Source organism: Euleptes europaea, chromosome 19 (genome assembly GCF_029931775.1).
Source record: "Euleptes europaea isolate rEulEur1 chromosome 19, rEulEur1.hap1, whole genome shotgun sequence".
NCBI lineage: Eukaryota > Metazoa > Chordata > Lepidosauria > Squamata > Sphaerodactylidae > Euleptes > Euleptes europaea.
The window spans coordinates 3,362,197-3,382,606 of record NC_079330.1 but is presented as its reverse complement, the minus strand read 5'-3'; the positions used below and the strand labels follow the sequence as shown (position 1 = coordinate 3,382,606).

Genomic DNA, 20,410 nt, shown 5'->3' with positions numbered 1-20,410 from the left:
TAGATGGAAGGAAGCAACCTTTAAGGATGGAGTCAGGCAGCAGAACTGAAGGAGAACATCTGCTCATCCTGTTTTTCCATCAGCCACCTCGGGTTTTGAGACAGAGGCGAAGGTGGGACCCAAAGTACATGTGCATGGCCTGGGGGCAAGGCGTCTGCTCTCAAACCGCAGCCTCCATGGAGGTGCGTTCTGGGGTCTCACGCGTCCTTCTTCCTGTGTGTGCTCAACTCTGCTGCGGCTCAACAGCCGCCTTTGAAGGCTGCTCTGCACACAGCGCCTGTCAGCCGAGAAATCACACAAACTTGTGGCGATCGCCCCATCTCCCTGGTTCATCTCTCGGGTTTGTGTGTGTATGTGTGTGTAGGGGAGAGAACATGCCTCGCAGCCTCCACCAGGCAGAGAGCCCATCAGGCTTCTGGCCAGCCCTGTTCCAGCCTGCAGGCTGCGTGTTAATTTGTCGAACTTGCCTTTTCTCTCCCATAAATTAGTCACTCTCTTCTGGAAGAGAAGTGGGAGCCCAACAAAGAGAGCTGAGCAAGTCCCGACGGGAGCCCTGCGAGCTGCCGGTGGTGCTTGTTGTGTGTTTGTACGTGTCTTGTTTCTTTCTGCTCAAAAAGCATTAATGTAAAAATAACGCGTCTGCTACAGGCACGGCTCCAGCAAGAACAAAACTCTGCGCTCCGAGGTCGGATTAGGAGCGTGTTTGGATAATGACAGCTGAAGAATAGGCTGGCTGGGAGCAGCAGCGGAACTACTGGGGATGAGGGGGTGGCTTTGAAAGGGAGACGAGCCATAATCTCCCCCCCCCCTTTCTGCTTGGCTTGGCCTGTGCCTCTGGTTCCAGGAGCCCTTTGAAGGGATGACACAGGCAGCTGGAAACACACAGAGGCCTCGCTCTGGTCTCTTTGCACTAGGAGTGTGCGTATTGGGTTTACTGAACTAAAAATAAACAAACAAACAAACGGCTTTTCCGGCTTCTTTTGGGTTTAATTTCAGCCGAATATTAAAACTGGGAATCAATCCTAAATCGGATAGCCAATCACCAAAAAAGCCAAATAAGCATTCAGATTTTTTTTTGGCTTTTCCCTATGGGAATTTTTTTCAAGGTAGAGTCATCAAATTTTCAGAGTACCTGCAAGGGATTCTCCTTGCATGAACCAAGTTTGGGATAGGGAGTCCAATTTTATGGGCCCCCAAATGGGTCGCCCCCCACCATAGAAAAGCATTGTAAACTTTGCAAAGTTAGTAACCTCCACATTCTGGTCAGGAAAAAAAACTGGCAAGTGGAAGGAAGGATTTTTCTGTAGAGTACTGTCCTACTTTTGCTGGTTAAAACAAAGCCAAGATTTGACAGCGAGAGCTAGACCATTATTCCATAATATCTCAGTCGCTGTTTTTTGAATGCGGAGTGCATGCCAGCCAGAAGTTAAGTTCATGTAAATCTCACTAATTTTTATGGGACCATTGCCCTTAAATCTCCTGTTGACATTGCTGGGACTTGAACGGGCTTCATTTGGCTGTGTCATGCCCTTGAGTTTCATCTTTTACAAGAGCAACTGCAGGGAAGGTCTACTTTGCTACTTTAGAACCAAAGTTCATGTTCATGTAGTGATGTATTTGTGTGCGCTGAGTGTGAATGTGCATGTGCACACTTGGTCTGCACTACTAGCAGCACCTTGTTTTGCTTTTTCAAAGTAGTCCCCCACCCATCAGATATATTGTGACAGCAACGGATGGAAGTTTGGTACTGTGCAATGTCAAGAGGAGCTCTGGTGTATGTGTTGTGTGCAGATAGTCTAGAGTTAAGTCAAGTAGCATCTTAAGAGACCAACAAGATTTTTTTGATATAAGCTTTGGTGAGTCAACGCCCCCTTCATCAGATACCTCTAATGCATACTTCCGGCATAGCTAACCTCCTGAAACTATGCAGATGGTGTATCTCCCACCCATACTTTGACAGACTTTTGTCTATTGGGCTGCTAAAATGGAAGTACATTTACCTGTTGGCATAGAAGTGGCAGAATACCCTATAGTTTGTCTTGTCTGTTTTCCATTTTTAAGGCTCATAAGATCTGTTCAGAGATCGCTTCTTGTGTCACCACCAGTGTCCCCTCCCCCATGCCAGATGTCAACCAAGAGGAGGACCAGCTAAGGGATGGGATTGTGAAGCTAGTGTAGCCACTGAACAGCCACTGGTCTTGACCAAACAACCCCAATCAGATCTGCGATGCGGTGGTAGGCTGACCTGCCTTTCAGTTACTTAAAGAGAGGGATTGTGCTCTACAAACTTTGTAGGAAGACTCGCGAGGAGCTGGGACATTCCCTGGGAAACTGAGCCCCAGGGTATGTTGGTTCAGTAGTTTGAAGTGCAGGGCTTGCGAGAGCAGCACTGATCTCCGGCTGCAAAACCTCATTCCAGACCAGCAGAGGCATTTCTCCATATTTAAAGGGGCAAGCTTGCCAGTCTGCTGGCAAATAGAGGAACAGCTCAGCTCCGGATTCAGTGGGCGTTTTGATTGAATCACAGTCCCAGTTCTCCTGCATGCAAATGGGGACCAGAGCTTATGGCCGAAAAAGGGGTCTCCCCTGTTATCCTCCTAGCAACCATATGAAGTAAGTTCGGAAGAGGTTACTCAGCAAGCTCCATGGGTGAACAGGGATTTAAACCGAAATTTTCCTGTTCCAGCACTGATGCTGCAGTCATTCCTCCCCCCAATAAACGCAGACATTCCACTCAATCACCCCCCCCCATAATCCACGCTATAGTTAGTAGTATTACTACTTCTCTCCCACCCACCCCACTACTGAGTAACACTCCCTTCCGCCTCAATTTGGAATTAGGGAAAGGGGTTTCCCACCTTGAAATGTCAGAACTTCCCGGCAGGCTGGAACGGTGGCATTTTTTGTCTACAGCAATTCAACTTTGATCCCAGAATTTTGAGACCAAAGAAGTCAGAGATTAAGAATTGCCACGAAATTTTAAAAGTGCAAAATAATAGTAACAGTAGCAGCAGTAATAAAACAAGATTTGCATTCCTGTAAGATCATACTACAAATTAGCAGAAAGCTGCAATAGTTTGGTTTTTTTTGCTTGTTTGTTTTTTTCCAGTTTTTATTGAGTGAAAATGTCAAACCTTGCATCAGTCATGCAAAAAAAATCAAATAAATAAAACACATATATTAAATTTCTAATAGCACTAAATTCAAGTGGAAAAATATTCAGTTCTTAATAACGTAGGTGCTGAGGAGACCAAATTCAAGTAAAATCAGAGCACACTGTCCTGTTTTAGGATTTTTTTTTCACTTTCTGCATTATTTTTGTCTCAAAAACCTATATATAGCTATATATCTATACATATAGGGTATATACATATAGATATATACACACACATATATATGTGCATACATATTATTTTATATTTATATATATATATACACATACATATTTATAAAACATTAAAAAGAGCATTGGTAATTCAAGCATCACTTTTTTTTTTTCTCCCCACCCCCCACCCCCACACAGAAAGAAAAATTAAAAACGAGAAAAAAGTACACATTTAAAATTCAAAATGAGCTAGCAATGGCTTATAGTCCTAGTGTGCAATATGGATTTTACAAAAGGCTAGAATTCTCCCTCATAAGTTGTCTCTCTGTTTGTGTGGTTTGTTTCTCCTTTCTAAATTTAGGGACTTAAAAAAAAAAACTTTTGCTACATGTAAAAAATGTTTTTTTCCTTTACAAAAATCATTTCCTATGAACTTTATAACCCTTTTGGGAGAGCGGCTAACTCCCCCCCCCCTTTTCAAGAGCAAGCAAATAGTTAAGAGGGTCAGGCCTATGGTTTTGGTTGTGTGTGTGTTGAAAACTGTGTTCTGTTCTTTTCCTGCCCCATTTTTAAAGCTGACGAGTTCCACTGCAGTCCACTTATGACCTTCAAGAATACCCCTCTCACTCTGTTGCCTGATCCAGCAGAAGACATTGTAAGTCCGCTGGTTGAACTGGAGCACACGAGACCCTCTTACGGCCGTTGCATCTCCTGGTGTCCTCCCGGCTGCTGTGCCTTTGGACGCCATGCCATCCACGCAGGTGCCAGAGCAGCATGTTCACATGGTGCCCCTCCCTCCTGCTGTCATAGGATGGGTTCCTGGCCTGCAAATTCAATCACGCTGCATTACACCCTCTGATTTGTGAGTGGAATGGCTTCTCTAGGGCCAAAGGGCATACATTCTCCACTGGGATGCAACACTGTGGCCCAGGACCGTGTGGCTTATTGCTTGACAAAGTTAACCACCCTTAAATGCCTTGCTTTAATTGGCGGCCTCTCCTCCTTCCTTCAAAAAACAAAAAATCCATCACAGCACTGACATTTGCTGTAGCTTTTAAGCCTGTTCTTAATTTCACCCTGTGAGCCAAGGACTGTTAAGTGCTTCTTCCCAAATCAGGGCCCTTGGAGGGCAGTGGATCATATTTATAGATATAAAAAACGCTCCCTTTCATTGTTTTGTAAGTGGAGAAAAAATAAGCAGAAGGTTTGAAAACTGGGGAGGGATCGACTGTTGTATTTATTTTGACCATCAGGTGTTTTGGAAGTGGGGGGAGGGGAAAGGAGTTACTTGAGGAGAGTAAGTGTGGAATGAAAAGAGGCTGAAGCAAAAGAAATTGCAGAGAACCACAAGGGGGAAGAACGTAGAACCCCCATATCTGTGTGTGCCTCTGCTTTGCCCCTCTTGCTTTTGTTGCTAGCTGGGAGGCACTGGCCAAGTGGTTAGAGCTGGGTGGGAGCTACTATTGCCAAGGCTTGTGGGCCTACTCCTCTGTTAAAGGTGCCAGAGAGTTGTCAACTCTTTAGCCTTCTAGGTCGTCAAATGCTTATTCAAGTGATGCCGAGACATTTACTAACATACACACGAAGCTTAAGCATTGCCCCCCTGCCCCAATATTTTCCAAAAATATGACTGCAAGCGTTGTAGAGCCTGTTACCACCCCATGGTACCTAAGAAGTAAGAAACATGGGATAAAATGTGCTTTCAAATCTTGCCCAGACATCCTGCACTGTCCGTCACTGTCCTCTCCCAGTTTATTTTATTTGTATTTATTAAACTATTTACTTGGCTTCAATTTCTGCAAAAATTTGAGTCCCTCCGAGAGATCAAAGACATGGAATAAAATCTCATCAACTGCCAATTCTCTCCACTGTTTTTGACATTGTGAAGTTGGTGACTTGACGTTCTCCCCCTACTTAGCTGGCATGGTGCTGTTGTCTCCTCAGTGCAGGAACCGGCCCTATGCATTTATGATGAGCGCCATTTGTTTTTTTAACTATTTAATTTATTTAATTGATCAGTAACTGGAAATTAAATAATTTTCAGATTATTGTTGTGGTTTTATTGTACTGTATGTTTTTTGTTGATGTTAGCCGCCCTGAGCCTGGCCTCGGCTGGGCAGCAAGGGTGGGGGTAAAAATGTAAATATAAATAAACAAATAAATAAAATCAGAGTTTGCCACATACTGGAAGAGAACGGTTAAACAGAGGGTCAAGCAACGATAAGGAGAGTCAGTAACCCTTTGCTAAACATCAGAAAACCACTGCCTGATGCCAAAACTGCAGGGAAACGTCAACTCTTGGTGAGTTTATTATTTTAAACATTTTTTAAAATCCTGCCTTTCTGTGTGCACGAAGTGGTGGCTATTGATTTGCCATATCAAAAACGGTCTTGAAATGCAGCCCAAGTTCATTGTTGTTGGTTTGTTTGTTTTGATTTTAGCTATGGAACTGGGAGTCATGAGTTTTCTAGTTGGTGGGAGAAAAGTAGATGCCCCGTCTCCCCAAAACAAAATTTAGGGCAAGCAGAAATAGCACCCTGTGTGCAGAAAAAGCCACACAAACAAATCAATTTGGAATTTGGAGAGGGAGAAGGTCGTATGATTAAGTGACCATCAGTGACCATTTTTTTCTTTCCTTTTTTAAAATAGCTACCTAATTGAAATCTGAAGTCAGAATTGCTTGCTGCTCAAAAGGGAGAGCTGTGCCAAATGGACTGGTGAAGACCCCCCCATAGCTTTTACTGCTTAACCAAGTTTTTTGAATGCTGGGGGAAAATGCCCTTAGCTGAGAGTGAATGGAGCTGATAATTGTACAAGAGTAACCCAACAGGATGTCAGAGTGGGTCTGATCTGTGAGGCAGAGGTTTTTTATTAGACACTCTTGTATGGCTCCTCTCTATTTGCTCTCCCGCCATAGTATTAGCCCCACGACCTTTTCTTAGCTATTCTTGTCTTTCATCCCTAGTCGTAAAAAACCCTTAGCCCCCACCAATAGTCTTATCAGATCCTTTCTGTTTCAACTGCCGAGGTGCTTGTGTGTGTGACTGTTCAATCGAGGAATTCAATAAAACTCTGAGCCTTTTTGCACTAAAATGACATGTCCATTGGACACAGAGGGTTGTTTCTGTGGCTGGCTTGGTTAGGCATTAACAACTCAAAACTGAAACCACCAAGTACTGGAAAGCAAAAGGACCTTTGCAGATCCAGGGAGTCAACTTCTCCACAGCTACTTTTTGGGGGCTCTAACATGTTCCCCATTTAGGATGTGCCTGGACTCTGCCTGTGGCTGTGGGACTGAGCTTTCAGTCCAACGGCTGCTGTTTTGTGCGCCATGCAGCTGTGTTAACAGAGGGCAACCAGGCCTCTCACTTTCTGTGAACTGCAACTTGGGATAACTGCCGCCCCACAAGGGCAAAGAAGCATCTCCATCCTTGGATTCAGAATGGTATAGTGTTCACGTCCCAATTCTAAGGAAAGATGCCCAAGTATATCCAAAGAGGGGACCTGGAAGGTATGACCCCCCCCCCAAACCTACTCCCGCTAAAACAGTGGAAGGTTTTGCCCGCTTTTTCAACTTTCATGAAACATAATTGGTGTCCAAAAATTGAGACCGCAGCCAGGGACAGAAGGATTGCTTCCTTATCATAGCTAAATAAAAACCATCCTCCGGAACAAGGGCTAGCCAGGCCCGCTATGAGGTACTGATGCTCTCTTTCCTCTCCTTCTGTTAGCAGCAAGGCAGAGCACAGCATCCCGAGCGCCTCCCCACCAATCCATATCCTACCCCAAGTTCAGAATTGGAGGGAGGGGGCTCTGAAGCAGGGAAAGGAAGAAAGAGAACATGCTCAGGGCAATGGTGTCTGGGCTGGGGAGGGTTAAATCCAAGCCCCTCTGCAAGGAATCTTTTCACTGCTACTCTATACCCTTTACTTCCATTACCGCTGGGTAGAAGCCTCCTCCGCCCCGTCCCCCCAGGACTGTTCCTCATGGGTGGGAGTCTGGCAATATAAATAGTTCTTTCTTTCTTTTAAAAAAGTTATTATTAATAATAATTATTATTTTCTCTAATAACAAAGAGGATCTGGAAGAACAGAGAAGCGTCCCCATTCCCAGCCCTGTTCGGTTAGTTAATGCTTCTTTTTTTCTCTCTCTTTTTTAAAACTGATAATAAATACCCCTTCCCCAACCAACCCAAACTGCCTGAGACCCATATTTCTCCTATTCATTTGATGCTGGAGAAAAAAATTAGAAGTATGAGTGATACTGACACCCACCCCAACCCCAATTCCCCCCTCAGATGGCAAAGAACTTAGCTTGTGGCTTTAAAGGAACCAAATCCTTATTTGCAAATATATATTATCATTATCCCCAATATTCACCATCGGATGCTAGCTGCCCCCTCTCCCTGAGAATGGGAGGAGTGTTAAAAGGACAAATGAGAACAAGAAAATAAAATAGGAATTGGAGGGAAATAAACAACTCTGTTCCCCCCCCCCCCACATACAAGCAGTAGATTGGGGAAGGAGGGGGGGGAACGGTTGCCCTAATGGTTAGCACATCCATCTTCTCCATGGCCCACCCTATCTGCATAATAGTAAAGTGATTTGCCGTCTGCCACCCTGTAAACACGTGCGTCCCAACAGACGGCTCCCTCTGCCCCCCTCCACCCCTCTCATGGGCACAAGGCTTTCTTCATCTGGTCCAAGGATTTTTTCTCCTTCCACTCTTGTGCGTGTTCTGGGGTGGCGTTGGGATGTCTCTTTTGCCATCCTAGCATTTGTTCTTGCCTCACATAGTAGGGTCCACTATCAAGTCAGTTTTTTTTAAAAAAGACCCAAATCCTGCTGTTTGTAGGTTAAGTGGAGGCCTCAGGGGGGGCGAGTGTTGGGGCTTGCTCTCTCGGTGGCCTGGAAGCATCGCTGTGGTCTGCAGAAGGAGAAATGGCCTCTCCAAGTTCCCCAACGTCTTTAGCAGGCAAGCCCTCTGCCTCAGGAAGCGACTCTTCGGAATCTGTGTTCAGATCCTCCTCCTCATCGTCATCTTCATCGTCGTCATCATCGTCATCTTCCTCTTCCTCCTCATTCATTTCCTCTTCATCTTCCTCATCATGGGAAGATTCGTCTTCCTCCTCCACTTGGCCACTGCTAGCTGGTACCTGATCGTGCTCTCCGGGGGCCGTGCCCTCTCCAGCGGGAGAAGGAGTGCTGCTCGCTACCTCTGGTGGTTTCTGACTGAGGTCCAGGGAGTCGTTGAGGCCCACGCCAGCAGCGTTCTGCAGGAAGAATAGGGAGGTGTTTGCGTCGGTGCTGAGGTTGAGGGAGCTGTCCAGGTTGACGGAAGAGTTCTGCGTGTCGTACTCCATGGCGGAGTGGGGGAGGCCCTCGGGCCCTGGAGAGATGGCCGGCAGCTCTCCTCGCTCCTGCTTCTCGTGTTTGCGCTTGTGCGAGTCCATCTGTGACATGCCCACCACCGTGTGCTTGCAACCTGGGTAGGTACAGTGGAAGTGGGAACACTTGAGTTTGTATTTGCAGTCGGACACCTCGCAGTCCACGCTGGAACTGAACTGGCAGAAGCCTGCGGCGCTGATCACGTCCTGCTTGCCATGGTGCTTGCGGTGGGCGGTCACCTTGGTGCTGTCGGTGCAGCGGAAACCGCAGCGCAGGCAGTGGAAGTGCGTGCTGTTGCCCGAGAACTGACAGTCAGGGAAGTTGCAGCTGAGAGAGGACTTGAAGCGCTTGAAGTCATCCAGCACCAGGTTGTCGACGCGGTCGTGGTGTTGCGCATGCTTGTACATGTGGGTGCGGCCACAGAACTTGTAGCCGCAGTTCTCCCGGGTGCAGTGGTAGTGGGTGACCTTAAGAGAGAACTGGCAGCTGGAGTCTTTGCAGTCCTCATAGAGGTCATAACGCCGGAAGCCCTCCAGCATCATCCCTTCGTCCAGCATCTTGCGGGAAGATGCGGTTTTGCGTCGCTTGCCAAATGGCGACATATCCTCGATGATCCAGAAGCGCTTCTTGGCCCCTGCTGCAGTTGGCATGGTGATGGTGTTCCCTGCAGAAATGAAGGTAGAGAGAGGAATTCAGGACTAAGCTGGATCAGGACCATTTCTCTTTCCAGTTTGGCTGGATTCAGAGAAGCGGTTTTCTCCTGACACACGTTAATCTCTGCCCTTGGTGGATGTTGTTGGAATGAGATCTCTGAGGGGGCCTGAAGTACAATGGACCACAGCCAAGCTGTAGAAATCAAGTTTTATCCAAGGAGTATTGCAGTGGACCCCTTTGGACAAACTGTTCTCATTTAATTTCTAAAATGTTGCCATCGCAAAGTCAAGGCATCCCTGAAGAGAAATGGACATTTGAAACCACACTGCTGTACCAGTCGAGACTTTCAGCCGTTCATCAGATCAGGCCCAGTAGGGCTGCTCTGTGAACTCTGTCCTTTTCCCGATTCTGCAAGCTATGAATGGCACTAGAGATGAAGAAAGGGGCTTTTGCTGCTTTTTGCTAGTTGTACATCCCCCCCTTAATCCTTTATTTCTAGAGGGACTTTGTGATCTGGTGCTACCATACCTAAATATTTGTACTCTAGTTAGAACAAGCCCTGACCTGGATGGCCCAGGCTAGCCTGATCTCGTCAGATCTCGGAAGCTAAGCAGGGTCAGCCCTGGTTAGTATTTGGATGGGAGACCACCAAGGAAGTCCAGGGTTGCTGTGCAGAGGAAGGCACTGGCAAACCACCTCTGTTAGTCTCTTGCCATGAAAACCCCAAAAGGGGTCGCCATAAGTCGGCTGTGACTTGAAGACACTTTACACACACAGTTAGAACAAAGAAGCAGGAGGCTAAAACAGACCACGTCAGTGAGCAGCAGGCTCCACCAGGGAAGCTGACAGCCTGAGCACAGAACAAGATCTCGTTTTCTAAATGTTTGCTCAGAACACCTGCACTTTGTGGAGCTTCCACAGCCACCCTGTCCATCTGATAAAAAGTAATGTTTTACATGTTCTCTCAGCTCTCCTCCTCATTTCCTGGTCAGTGTTTTACAACCACATTTGGGAGAAGGACCCTTATACATTTTTAAAAGACTTGGCATGTTAGAATTACAGCTGAATCCAAGCTGGAGCCTCAGTGGTTCCCTTCTGCCTCACAAGCAGGAGGGGGAACAGCACGGATTAGCAACTGGTAGACACATATATGCAAGGTGCTCATTCAATCTGCAGAAAAAGATCCAGACAGATATTTCTTTATTCTGTGGGCCTTTTTGCAAGAAGGGCTTGGGTCCACATTAGTACTTTTGAAGGCAGATTGATACATATCCACAGTGCCTCCAATTTATACACACCCAGAACGTCATCCTGCATTAGTCCCATCTCCACTACAGTCCATGGTGATGGCAGGACCATTATGGGGAGACCATCTGCCAGACAGAAGAAGCACTTTGAGGCCCCTCCCCCCTCAATGAACTCAACCTATCCAAGCAGACAACACATTCATCTAGGCACATTCTGTGTCAGTAGAGCTGATTGCTTATGCCCAAACAAACAAGTACTCCTTGAAAAGCTTTCCTTTGAATCTTAGTCAGATGAACACACATGAAGTTGCCTTACACTGAATCACACCATTGGTCCACCAAGGTCAGCACTGCCTACTCAGACTGGCAGCAGCTCTCCTGAGTCTCAGGTTGAGGTTTTCACCTCACCTATTGCCTGGTCCTTTTAACCAGAGATCCTGGGAATTGAACCTGGGACCGTCTGTATGCAAAGCAGAGGCTCCTCTGCTGAGCCACAGCCCCTCCCTACAGATGCACTATCTAGATTTTAACAAGCCACATAGAAACTGCTTTATGCAGGGCTGAAATCACCTTTGATATTCCTAGGCAGATTTTATACTGGCTGAGCTAGTGTTTGCAGCTTACATTTTAAAGAAACTGATCATTTTGGCAACACTTCTGCCTATATGCACCATGAGTACAGTAAACCACTTTAACTGCAGTGTGCATTGACATGCTAGGGTGCATTCAGACAACTCAATCACCATCCAGTTATATGCAAATAATCTCATTACATTACTTTTCTGGAAACTCATTTTCTAGCACAATCTAAACTGACATCTGTTTTCTGTTAAAATCTCTCTCTTTTTTTTTTAAAGCAATCTAGTATTTTTGGTACATGTTAGAAATACTACAGTGGGAAGATGGAAACAGGGTGACCGGGGGGGGGGGGGAGTTAACTGTGAGAGAAAGTGTAGAACAGTTTACCTGCCGCATCCTGAACTAGAGGCACGTCACTTTTGACCGGAGCTGGCGTGGCCATGATGGGTGAGAACCCTGCCGAGCTTGTGGCGGGCATGACAATGCCCCTGCTGGATCCCAGGGTGGCACTTAGCAGAGAGTATGAGACGCAAGATGGAGAGAAGAGGTAGGGGAGGGAAGGGAGGGGAGACCTGAGCAGGGCTTGTGAGAAAGATGGAGGCAGAGGTGGTGGTTGTGGTGCATTGTGGCTAACGTCATCACCAGCAGCAGCGGCAGCAGGAGGAGGAGCAGCCAGGCAGCCTGGAGAAATGTGGAAAGAAAAAACAGCAGGAAAAAAAAGAACCAAAAATAAAATAAAAGGGGAACAGAAAAACAAAAACAGAACCAAAATGAGAACCCAAGAGTGGAAGCGATACAATGAAAATGGAGAGCACATTCACACGTAGGCAACAGAACCATAGCAGAGAAGAAGATGGAGGGTGCATGATGAACAACAGTGCCAGTGAAGTGAGCGTTACCAGAGAATATAAGGAAGGAGGAGGGGAGGCTCAGGGCCTCCTGTATTGAGGGGGAGGCATGACTGGTAGGAGGGATGGCTGTCATCCTCATGTTGTTGGCAGCAGGGCAGCAGTGGTCAAGCTAGGTCATCCTTGGAAGATGCTGTGGGCAGTGACGCTGCTGAAGAGAGGGCTGTGGGAGGGGCTGTTTATCTGAGCCTACTGGTGGTCTGTCTCGATTGCTATCTTTCTCCCATCAACTCTCCTTGTCTAGCATAAGGCAACATATGTTAACTAGAACATCAACACTTTGGCTGTGTGTGTGTCCCTCATGCTTATCAAGCTGGCTGCAAACAAGTGTCATCAACTATAACAGGACTTGGAGGAATTATTCTTTTTCAAAACTGTCCTCTTCCTCAAAGGAACATGATGAGGCCACATTACAGGTTAATCGTATTCCTTGTGGGGCCGTTGACCAGTCCCTTTACACTGCTGTGGCTACCCTGGCCTGACTACTTCCCCCAAGATTCTTCTGGCCATGGCAAGCAGTGCCAGAGAATCCATAACATCTTGTTCATGGCATTAAACAGTCTTCCAAAAAGAAAACATAAAAGGTAATTCAACCCTGAGGAGCAAATACCTCTTTGAATACCTCTTAGTCTCAACACTATGCCTTACAAACAAGTAAATTTCATTCTGAGTCAGGATACCTTTTCTTATACCGTGAAAGAAAGGGCCGTGATGATTTCGGTAGTGCTCCCTTGTTAGACAACAGAAAGAGCGCTTTATCTCTGTGTGAATGGCAGAGGAGATCCAGAATGGCTGAAGAGGAGCTTGGTCCAGTTTGCGTTGGAAAGCACTGGTGATTTTAGTCTCTCGGGAGCTAAGAATTTTTAACCAACCAGTGCACCACTGGACCCCCTTACCTGCTGAAGTGCTTTCGTTGCCCACTGGAGTACTGGAGCAGCTGCGGTCCATGTTGGAGGACTCCGAGGAAATGCCGCCAGGGCTGCATCCCGTGTAGTCGATGTACTCGTCCGTCTCTGTATCCATCACGCTTTGGGGTCCCTGAAAGGAAGCAGGAGTCCCTGACGATGCTGGGCTAGGTGCCATGCTACTGACTTGAGGGAGGTTTTCATTCCTTGGAGTGTGTCCAATAACCTGAAGCAAGAAAACCAATATAGGGGATTGGGGCGCAGCGGGAAGGACTTCTGCAACGTAGCGTGGATGCCAGGGTCCAAGTGGACATCTGTTTGCACATGTTGCGCTTTGCCTCAATCTGCTCCTAAGGGATGGCTGGGCTCCTTTGGCCAAGGCACCGGGGCTGGCATCATGAGAACCACCTGGCGTTTGGACTCTGTGAGTGTTAATCTTGGCAATGGGAATCCTGCTATGTCAATACTGATGCCGTCAGAGCCTGGGAGTGCTAATCTTGGCACCAACATTAGGCTATGTTGAACTTGCTGTATTTAGCAGCAGACAGTTTGAATTCTGGCGCTGGCCCTTTGGTGTGTGGATTAAGATGCACACACGTGTGTGTGTTCATCTGTTCTACTGACTTTGCTGGCCCAGCAGAGGCCTGCATATGTCCTGTTGTCTAGGGTATGGGAAGAGATGAAGGGCCCTGATGATTTGGATTCCATTTTACAGCCACCAAAATTGCTGATTTTTAGAGCTAATAGGAGTGCGTTTCCGTATAGCATGAGGATTGAGAACTGGTGTGGGCTTTATGAGAGTGATCTGCGAATGAAGAGCTTACAGGAATTTTGCATCACACTTGCAAATCTCTTCCTGGAACATTCACATCGATCTTAAGTTCTGATGTAACATTTTCCATGCAGCGCTGCATATGGGAATGTGGATGGCTCAGCCTGCCCATCCATCCACATCCTTTTAAAGAGCATCAGCTGTTGTGACATAGACCACTATACCAGGTACACTCAAGCTGACATGTCAGGTGACAGGCCTGCTGCCCCCCCGCCCATCCCTCCGCCAAGACATTTATATGGTCGGGCCGGGGTCAGTTACCTGAGTGGGAACACGGTCAAAGTTCTTCCCCAGCATCCTCCTCATGTGTTTCCTAGCATGGGATGTCATCTGATGCTTCAGCAGGAAAGAGAACTGGCAGCCTTCACGGATGCAGTGAAAATGGCTGTTCACTTGGTTGTACTTGCAACCTGGAAAGGGAGAATGCAAAGCAGTTTACCACCGTCTGGAGCCGTCTGAGTCGCTTGTAACAAATGAACTCCAGGCACTGATTTCTGTTGAGGCCGGGGCAATTCTGGAATGATTGCTGGTTCTTCCATACACCAAAACCACTTTTATTAAATGCTTCCTAATGTGAGAGGGGAAAGAAGGATTCTTGTTTGCAAAGGGCAGAAAACGGCTAAAACAGCCATTACAGACTGTATGGTTTCACTGGTTTACTCAGGTTGAAGACAACCCCTGTTGGCTCTCCTCCCCTCATCCAGTGACTGGATACTACAGAAGCTTGACAGAAGAGCAGTCAGCGAGGAGTGAGATGAGTTTTTACTGACAGAGAACTTAAGAGAATTTTGTGAACTCTTCCTACTTTGGCAAAGTTGCAGAACCAGTCCCATACCAAGAAGAACGGAGAAGGGCTTTGGAGGAGGCTTGTATAGCCTCGAAACAGACAGGGAGATCTCACCTGGCTTTCAATAGCCTTGCCTCATGCAAACCACAGGGAAGATCTGGCTGGAAGGAAGTTCAGCGATAACCACATCTTACTATGAGGCAGAACAGTGGTGAACACAGAAGCCTCCGTCAAAGGAGGTGTGTCAACGTAAGCAAACAATGCACAGCCGTTGGGTGTGATAAAATAATGTCGCTTTTTGGACCTGGGTTCAGTGCCCTGTTTGGCCTGGGGCTAATGGCTCTCCGTACTCTCTTGGACCAGAAGTTCAACTTGCTCTCAAAACATAGTTGGCCCAAACTCTTTGGTTGGAGGTGCGGAGTTGCATATTTTTTACCCTGGTTCCCCATGCAACAGAAGCATGATGTGGGGATGGACAACATAAAAATCATGATTCAATTTGTGAATTGGGAGGGTGATATTAACGGTCAACACTGCTGAACAAAATAATGCACATAAATTCAGGAGCGTTGTGAGCTTATTTTTTTTTAAAAAAAAATACCTGTCCTTGCCAAAACCAGTTAGTGAATAGAACACATTTTTTCCTCTTAAGGATAAAATTCAGTTTTGTTTCCTCTGCCAAGTTTGTATTTGTTTAGATATTATTCTGCCCCCACCAGAAGAAAGCCTTCCTCCCCCACAGCCCCACCTCACCTGCCCTCCCCATCCCACGGCCATTCTGTTCATCTTTCAGGAAGAAGAACAAACGGTGCTGGCGGGATTGAAACTCTATCGGCAGAAGGCAGGTGAAGGCTTGCCCGTTGCCGGGGCAGCTGAGAGTCACGTCTCGGAGGCTGCCTTTGTCTGGCCTCAGCTATCCCTGAAACACCACCGGTTGAGCAAACAACAGCGACCTCCCAGCCTCTTGACGGTCCGTCATAAGCCAAGAACCAGGTAAGGGGCGGTCTTATGGTGTTTCCCGTTGCCCAGGTTACCTCGGGCGGCTGGCTGCCACTCCGACATAAATTCTTTATGAAGTAAAAACGGAAGAATTCTTCTCTCATCTCCCCACACCCCTTTAAATCTTGGGTGGTTTTGTGTGTGAGCACGTCTTGTGTTTTTGTACGTGTTCACTGTTTTTGTCCTTTCTCAATAGAATAGGCTGTACGGGGGGAGGGAGAAACTAGGAACCTAAACAGTACTTAGCCTTGTTTGTTCATAGGTCTCCAGCAAAGACCTGACACCATGACAACACAGAGTAAAAGTTTCAAAGGGGCAAGAGGAGATGATCTGATTAGTGGATGAAAGCGGGGGCCATTTTGCCTCCACCTCCAACATCAGAGGGGATCCAAACTTCTAGTAAATCTAAGTTTTCTCAGAAATCTTTGGTGTTTGAAGAAACGACTTCAGCGCTTGCTGTGTATTTAAACTATTTGTCCAAAACAAATAATTTTTTAAAAGGCATCCATCCACCTTTGGCACCTGTTTGTAACTGGGCCTTACATCCTAGATGCAGTTGGGCTTTCATGAGCGCTTCTGGTTCTCGGCCTACCAGAGTGGAGTCCTTATTACAGAAACAAGAACAGCAGGCAATGGCTGGCTTCTCAGCTGGCCCTCACATTTTCAGCATCTTCCACTTCCACCCTTTTGTTTTCTGGTCTTGTCCCTTCTACTGTACTCTCCTCCTACCTGACCTTCGCTCATGTTACATCTTCATCCAGTTAATTGTGAACATCGGCGCAGCTGTCTTCTATCGCATTCCTTTTTCTTAAAACCTTGTCTGCTCATCACACTGCACATCACAGTCGAGCTTCTAGTCCTCATGGTTAAATGTTGCCAACATCCCCACCCCAGCCTTCTTGCTAGCTTGATTCTGCAGAAGCACAAAGTCACTGTCTACTTCTCCCTGTTTCATAAGTAATCTGCTGTCACATGGGCCCCAATCCAGATCAAACCCAGATTTTTAAAACCCTCTCCCCCAGGGCTTTCCCCACAACCTCAAACAGTCCCTTGAAGCCACTATTTGTCCTGTTACATGGAATTAACAGGTTGCCCCTCTGTTTCCCTGACAGAGAAAAGAGCAGGTCGGAGGGGAGCTGGAGGTAAGCAAAATGGTGGGGGAGGTATGGGTGGGTGGGAGTTTTTTTTTGTTTTTAACCCGGCCTCCACGCAATGAACCCAGCACAAATCAATGCCCCATATGCTGCTATTTACCAATAAAAATTGCTTGGTAGGTCCATTCACAGGTCTGTTTTTATTATTTTATTTATACCCCACTTTTCTCTGCAACGGGGACCCAAAGCAACAGGGACAACCTTCTCAATTTTATTCTCCCAACAACCCTGTGAGGTGGGTTAGGCTAAGAGTGTGTGACTGGCTCGAAGTCACCCAGCAAGCTTCCACAGCAGCAGTGAGGATTCGAACCCAGTACTCCCAGATCCTAGTCCAACTCTAACCATAACATCATGCTGGCACTCACAGCATAGGAAGCTGGTTTCCCTTCCTTCTCTGTGTTCCAGATCTGGCTGGCTCCTAAATTTTGCAAAAACCACGGTTGCTTTCGCGTAGTCTGGGGACCTGTGCAGGGGCTTTGGCTCAGGGGGAGGGGCTTTGGCTCAGTGGCTGAATATCTGCTTGGCATGCAGAAGGTCCAAGGTTCAATCCCCGGCACCTCCAGTTAAAGGGACTAGGCAAGTAGGTGATGTGAAAGACCTCTGCCTGAGGCCCTGGATAGCCGCTGCCGGTCTGAGTAGACAATACTGACTTTGATGGACCAAGGGTCTGATTCAGTATAAGGTTTTGATTCAGTATAAGGCAGCTTCATGTGTTCATATATTCCCTTCTGTTCCTCAGCTAAGCCAATAGCGCTCGCTGCTCTCCTCCGTTTGAGGCGCTGTGTGTGGGTTTGGCCAGAGCAGACTTGCTTTGTTTGCCATTAACTGCTGGAGGCATTTGGGGTGGGGGTGGGGGCTATGATTTCGTAATTGCTTTGGCACTGCCGAATACGTCTGATGAACGGGGCTGCCAACCACACACCTCTGCTCTCTGCCATCTATCAGGTGCTTTGATGTGCTGACGTTCGGCTGGGTTGTTGGCATCAGAAGAGGCAACGTAGCAATTGCCTCCAGCGCAGAAGCGGCAATGGGTGCCAGAAGAAAGGTGGGGCAACCTAGAGAACGAGAGGATCCTCTCCCTCCAAATGGGAAATATTGGCTTCTGACAGTCAGGCATGGCACTGCATTTCATAGACCTGCCCCTCAAGGTGCTGGAATGAAGAGGGGGAAAAACTACTGGAAGATTCCTGAGTTTGTTCTCACGCTCAAATATCTAATGATCAGGGCAGCAAGGGTTTGGTTCCTTGATTCTGCTTGACTCCAGATTGAGGTCATGCCTTCAGCCCTGCCCTGTCATGGTAATGAGCAAACTTGTATCCATGATTCTTCATGTCTTTGCCATTTGAGCTCTGGTGACTTGTGGGCAGGACCCGCCAAGTAGAGGGAACCATTCAAGCTGGTTAATGGAGCTTTTCCAAGGCGAGTTGTTTGCCTGACTACAGAAGGTTTTGACAGAGAAGTGAGCTGGATTTTTGACTGAGCAGGAGACTAGAAAGAGAAGCTGGATCGAAAGCTTTCTGGTGTGTTCTTCGCACGTTGTGCTCTGGGGAGTCTGCCCTAGTACTAGCACTACCTGTGTGCTTGCTACTGCGTCTCTCCAAATAACTACTCCACCTGCAGATTTTGAGACAGGAAGGGTCTCTGATGTTCCCTCCCCCCTCCACAGAAACAGATCCTCCAAAGGGTTTTGGGAACTTCCCATGGTTCAAGGCAGAAACAGACAGGCACTAACAAAAGGATGTGAGAAGAGAGCCTGCCTCATCAGAGAAACGGCCAAACCCGTCTGAAGAAACTGGCAAGTCCTTATGCCATTACTGAGAAGTGACTTTGTCTTTTTGGTTGGCGAGGTCAGGTAGTACCTGGTCCTGCCCTCCGCCTGGCATACCCAAGAAGAAGGGGTGGGGAGGCTTACCTAGCCTGCCACATTCTTCCCGCTTTGTGAAGTACTTGAAGCCGTTGGCTGCTCGCCGCTCTGCCTTCTCGTGTTTCTTCACGTGCCAGGGCAGTTTGGTGGTGATGTTGGTCACAAAAAAGCAGCCGGGACGAAGGCAATGGTAATGCCCCCGCATTCGGAATTCACAGTGCTGGAAGGGGAAGACAGTGACCAACAAGGCGGGTCAATGCAGAGCAACCCACCTCCTTCCTTAGAAAGTATTTACTGTCGCAAACCCAATACCCACATCACCTACCAATGAAGTCTAATGATGCGCATGCCTCACTAAAGCCTTTTGGAAGCTTTTCTGGCAGGTGTACAGGCTCAGTCCCTGACATCTCTGGCTGATCTCAAGGGGCAGTGTTGGGAAAGACCTTGTGTGGTAGGGGTGGGTGAGGATGGGCTCTGCAAACCCTGGTCCAGTGCTGCTGTCTCTGCCCCCACCCCTCTGTCACGCTGGTACAGAAATGCCACCACAGCCATAATATTGCTGCTCCCCCCCTCCATTGCCCAGCATTCCTCCTTTTCCCTTCCCAACTGAGCTGTGGCTCCTGTTAACTGGGCGGGGGTGGGGGGAGAGAAACTCTTAAAGGCCTGAAGTGTGTGTGGGGAGGGAGCAGAAAAGCCAAGCTTAGCTCTGCCATTTTGAAGGCGGATCTCAGCTCTGCCCCATCCCCAGATTGGCTGCAAGTGGAGCTGCCACATGGAGACTCTGCCTGCAGCCCTCCCGCCTTTCCCCCTTTACGCTGGAGCAAAGGAGGTTTTCCCCTTTGCTTTGCCTTAAAGAGGAAAGCCCTGAGGCCCCCAAGTGACATGCTCAGAAAGAGCATCATGTCATATGGAGGCTCCCTGCAAATGCAGGGTTATGTTGCGTCCCAGTGGGTTAAAATATCCTATGTGGAAGGAGCCTTCCCTTTCTCCAGTTCCCCCAGCCTCCAGCGCATCATTGCTCCATTCTGCTCTTACCTGGTTTGGGCAGAGACATTGCAGGGAGTAGTAAGCAAACTGGTCTCGCACATTCACCAGGTTATTATTGGGGTTGATGTGGTCCAGGCAGTGGGACTCTGCTTTCCCAGAGGTTTTGCAGACATATTTGCAGTTCCCAAAGAGACAATGGAAGTGGAATTTGTTGGCATACTTGCAATCTGTTGCCAGACAAGGATCGCTGGGAAAGAAAAGTAGACAGAGTGAATCTCTCTTGTCATCCTTTTTATTTCAAAGACAGCAGTTATCCTTCAGGAAACAAGAGTCCCTTGGGAGGCATGTGCAGTTGCTGAAGGAAGTGCCTGCCACTGCTTACAGCGTGTCTCCCACATCCTGAATTTGTCCTGGGGCCCTTTAAAATCAGGAAAGAGAGAAAGTTCATGCATTTGCCAAAGATCTTTGGGTAGCAAGGTGGCACAGACGTCCACTAAAATAGAGCTTTAATGTTACCTTTAAGAGGTATCATCTGATTAGATAATGATCAGTTGATTCATTATTCATGAGTTTTGGGTAGGTTGATAAAATCTGTGTACGATACAAACAACAGTTCTAGACTCAAATACGCTCCCTTTGTGGGACAGAGCAGGAAGAATGCCTTTTCCAAGATGGGGCCTGACCCCTGTGTTATTTTGTAAGTTATATTTAAAATAAATGTAAAATGAAAACCTGCCGCTCAGCAGGCGGGATAAACAGCTGTAATAGTGCTGCCGTGGTGG

General features: G+C 47.3%; 1 protein-coding gene across 1 annotated transcript in view; it reads right to left on the bottom strand.

Moving 5' to 3' along the window:
• Positions 1 to 8,180: 8,180 nt before the first annotated feature.
• The window catches only part of CASZ1 (castor zinc finger 1), a 206,000-nt gene continuing 193,770 nt past the window's right edge, over positions 8,181 to 20,410 (bottom strand). The window contains exons 15-20 of the mRNA XM_056865103.1: positions 19,677 to 19,875; positions 18,690 to 18,861; positions 14,099 to 14,247; positions 12,997 to 13,231; positions 11,580 to 11,873; positions 8,181 to 9,376 (exon numbers count right to left, since the gene is read on the bottom strand). Of these exons, the coding sequence (XP_056721081.1) occupies positions 8,181 to 9,376; positions 11,580 to 11,873; positions 12,997 to 13,231; positions 14,099 to 14,247; positions 18,690 to 18,861; positions 19,677 to 19,875 (2,245 nt within the window). The remainder of the gene's footprint in view (positions 9,377 to 11,579; positions 11,874 to 12,996; positions 13,232 to 14,098; positions 14,248 to 18,689; positions 18,862 to 19,676; positions 19,876 to 20,410) is intronic.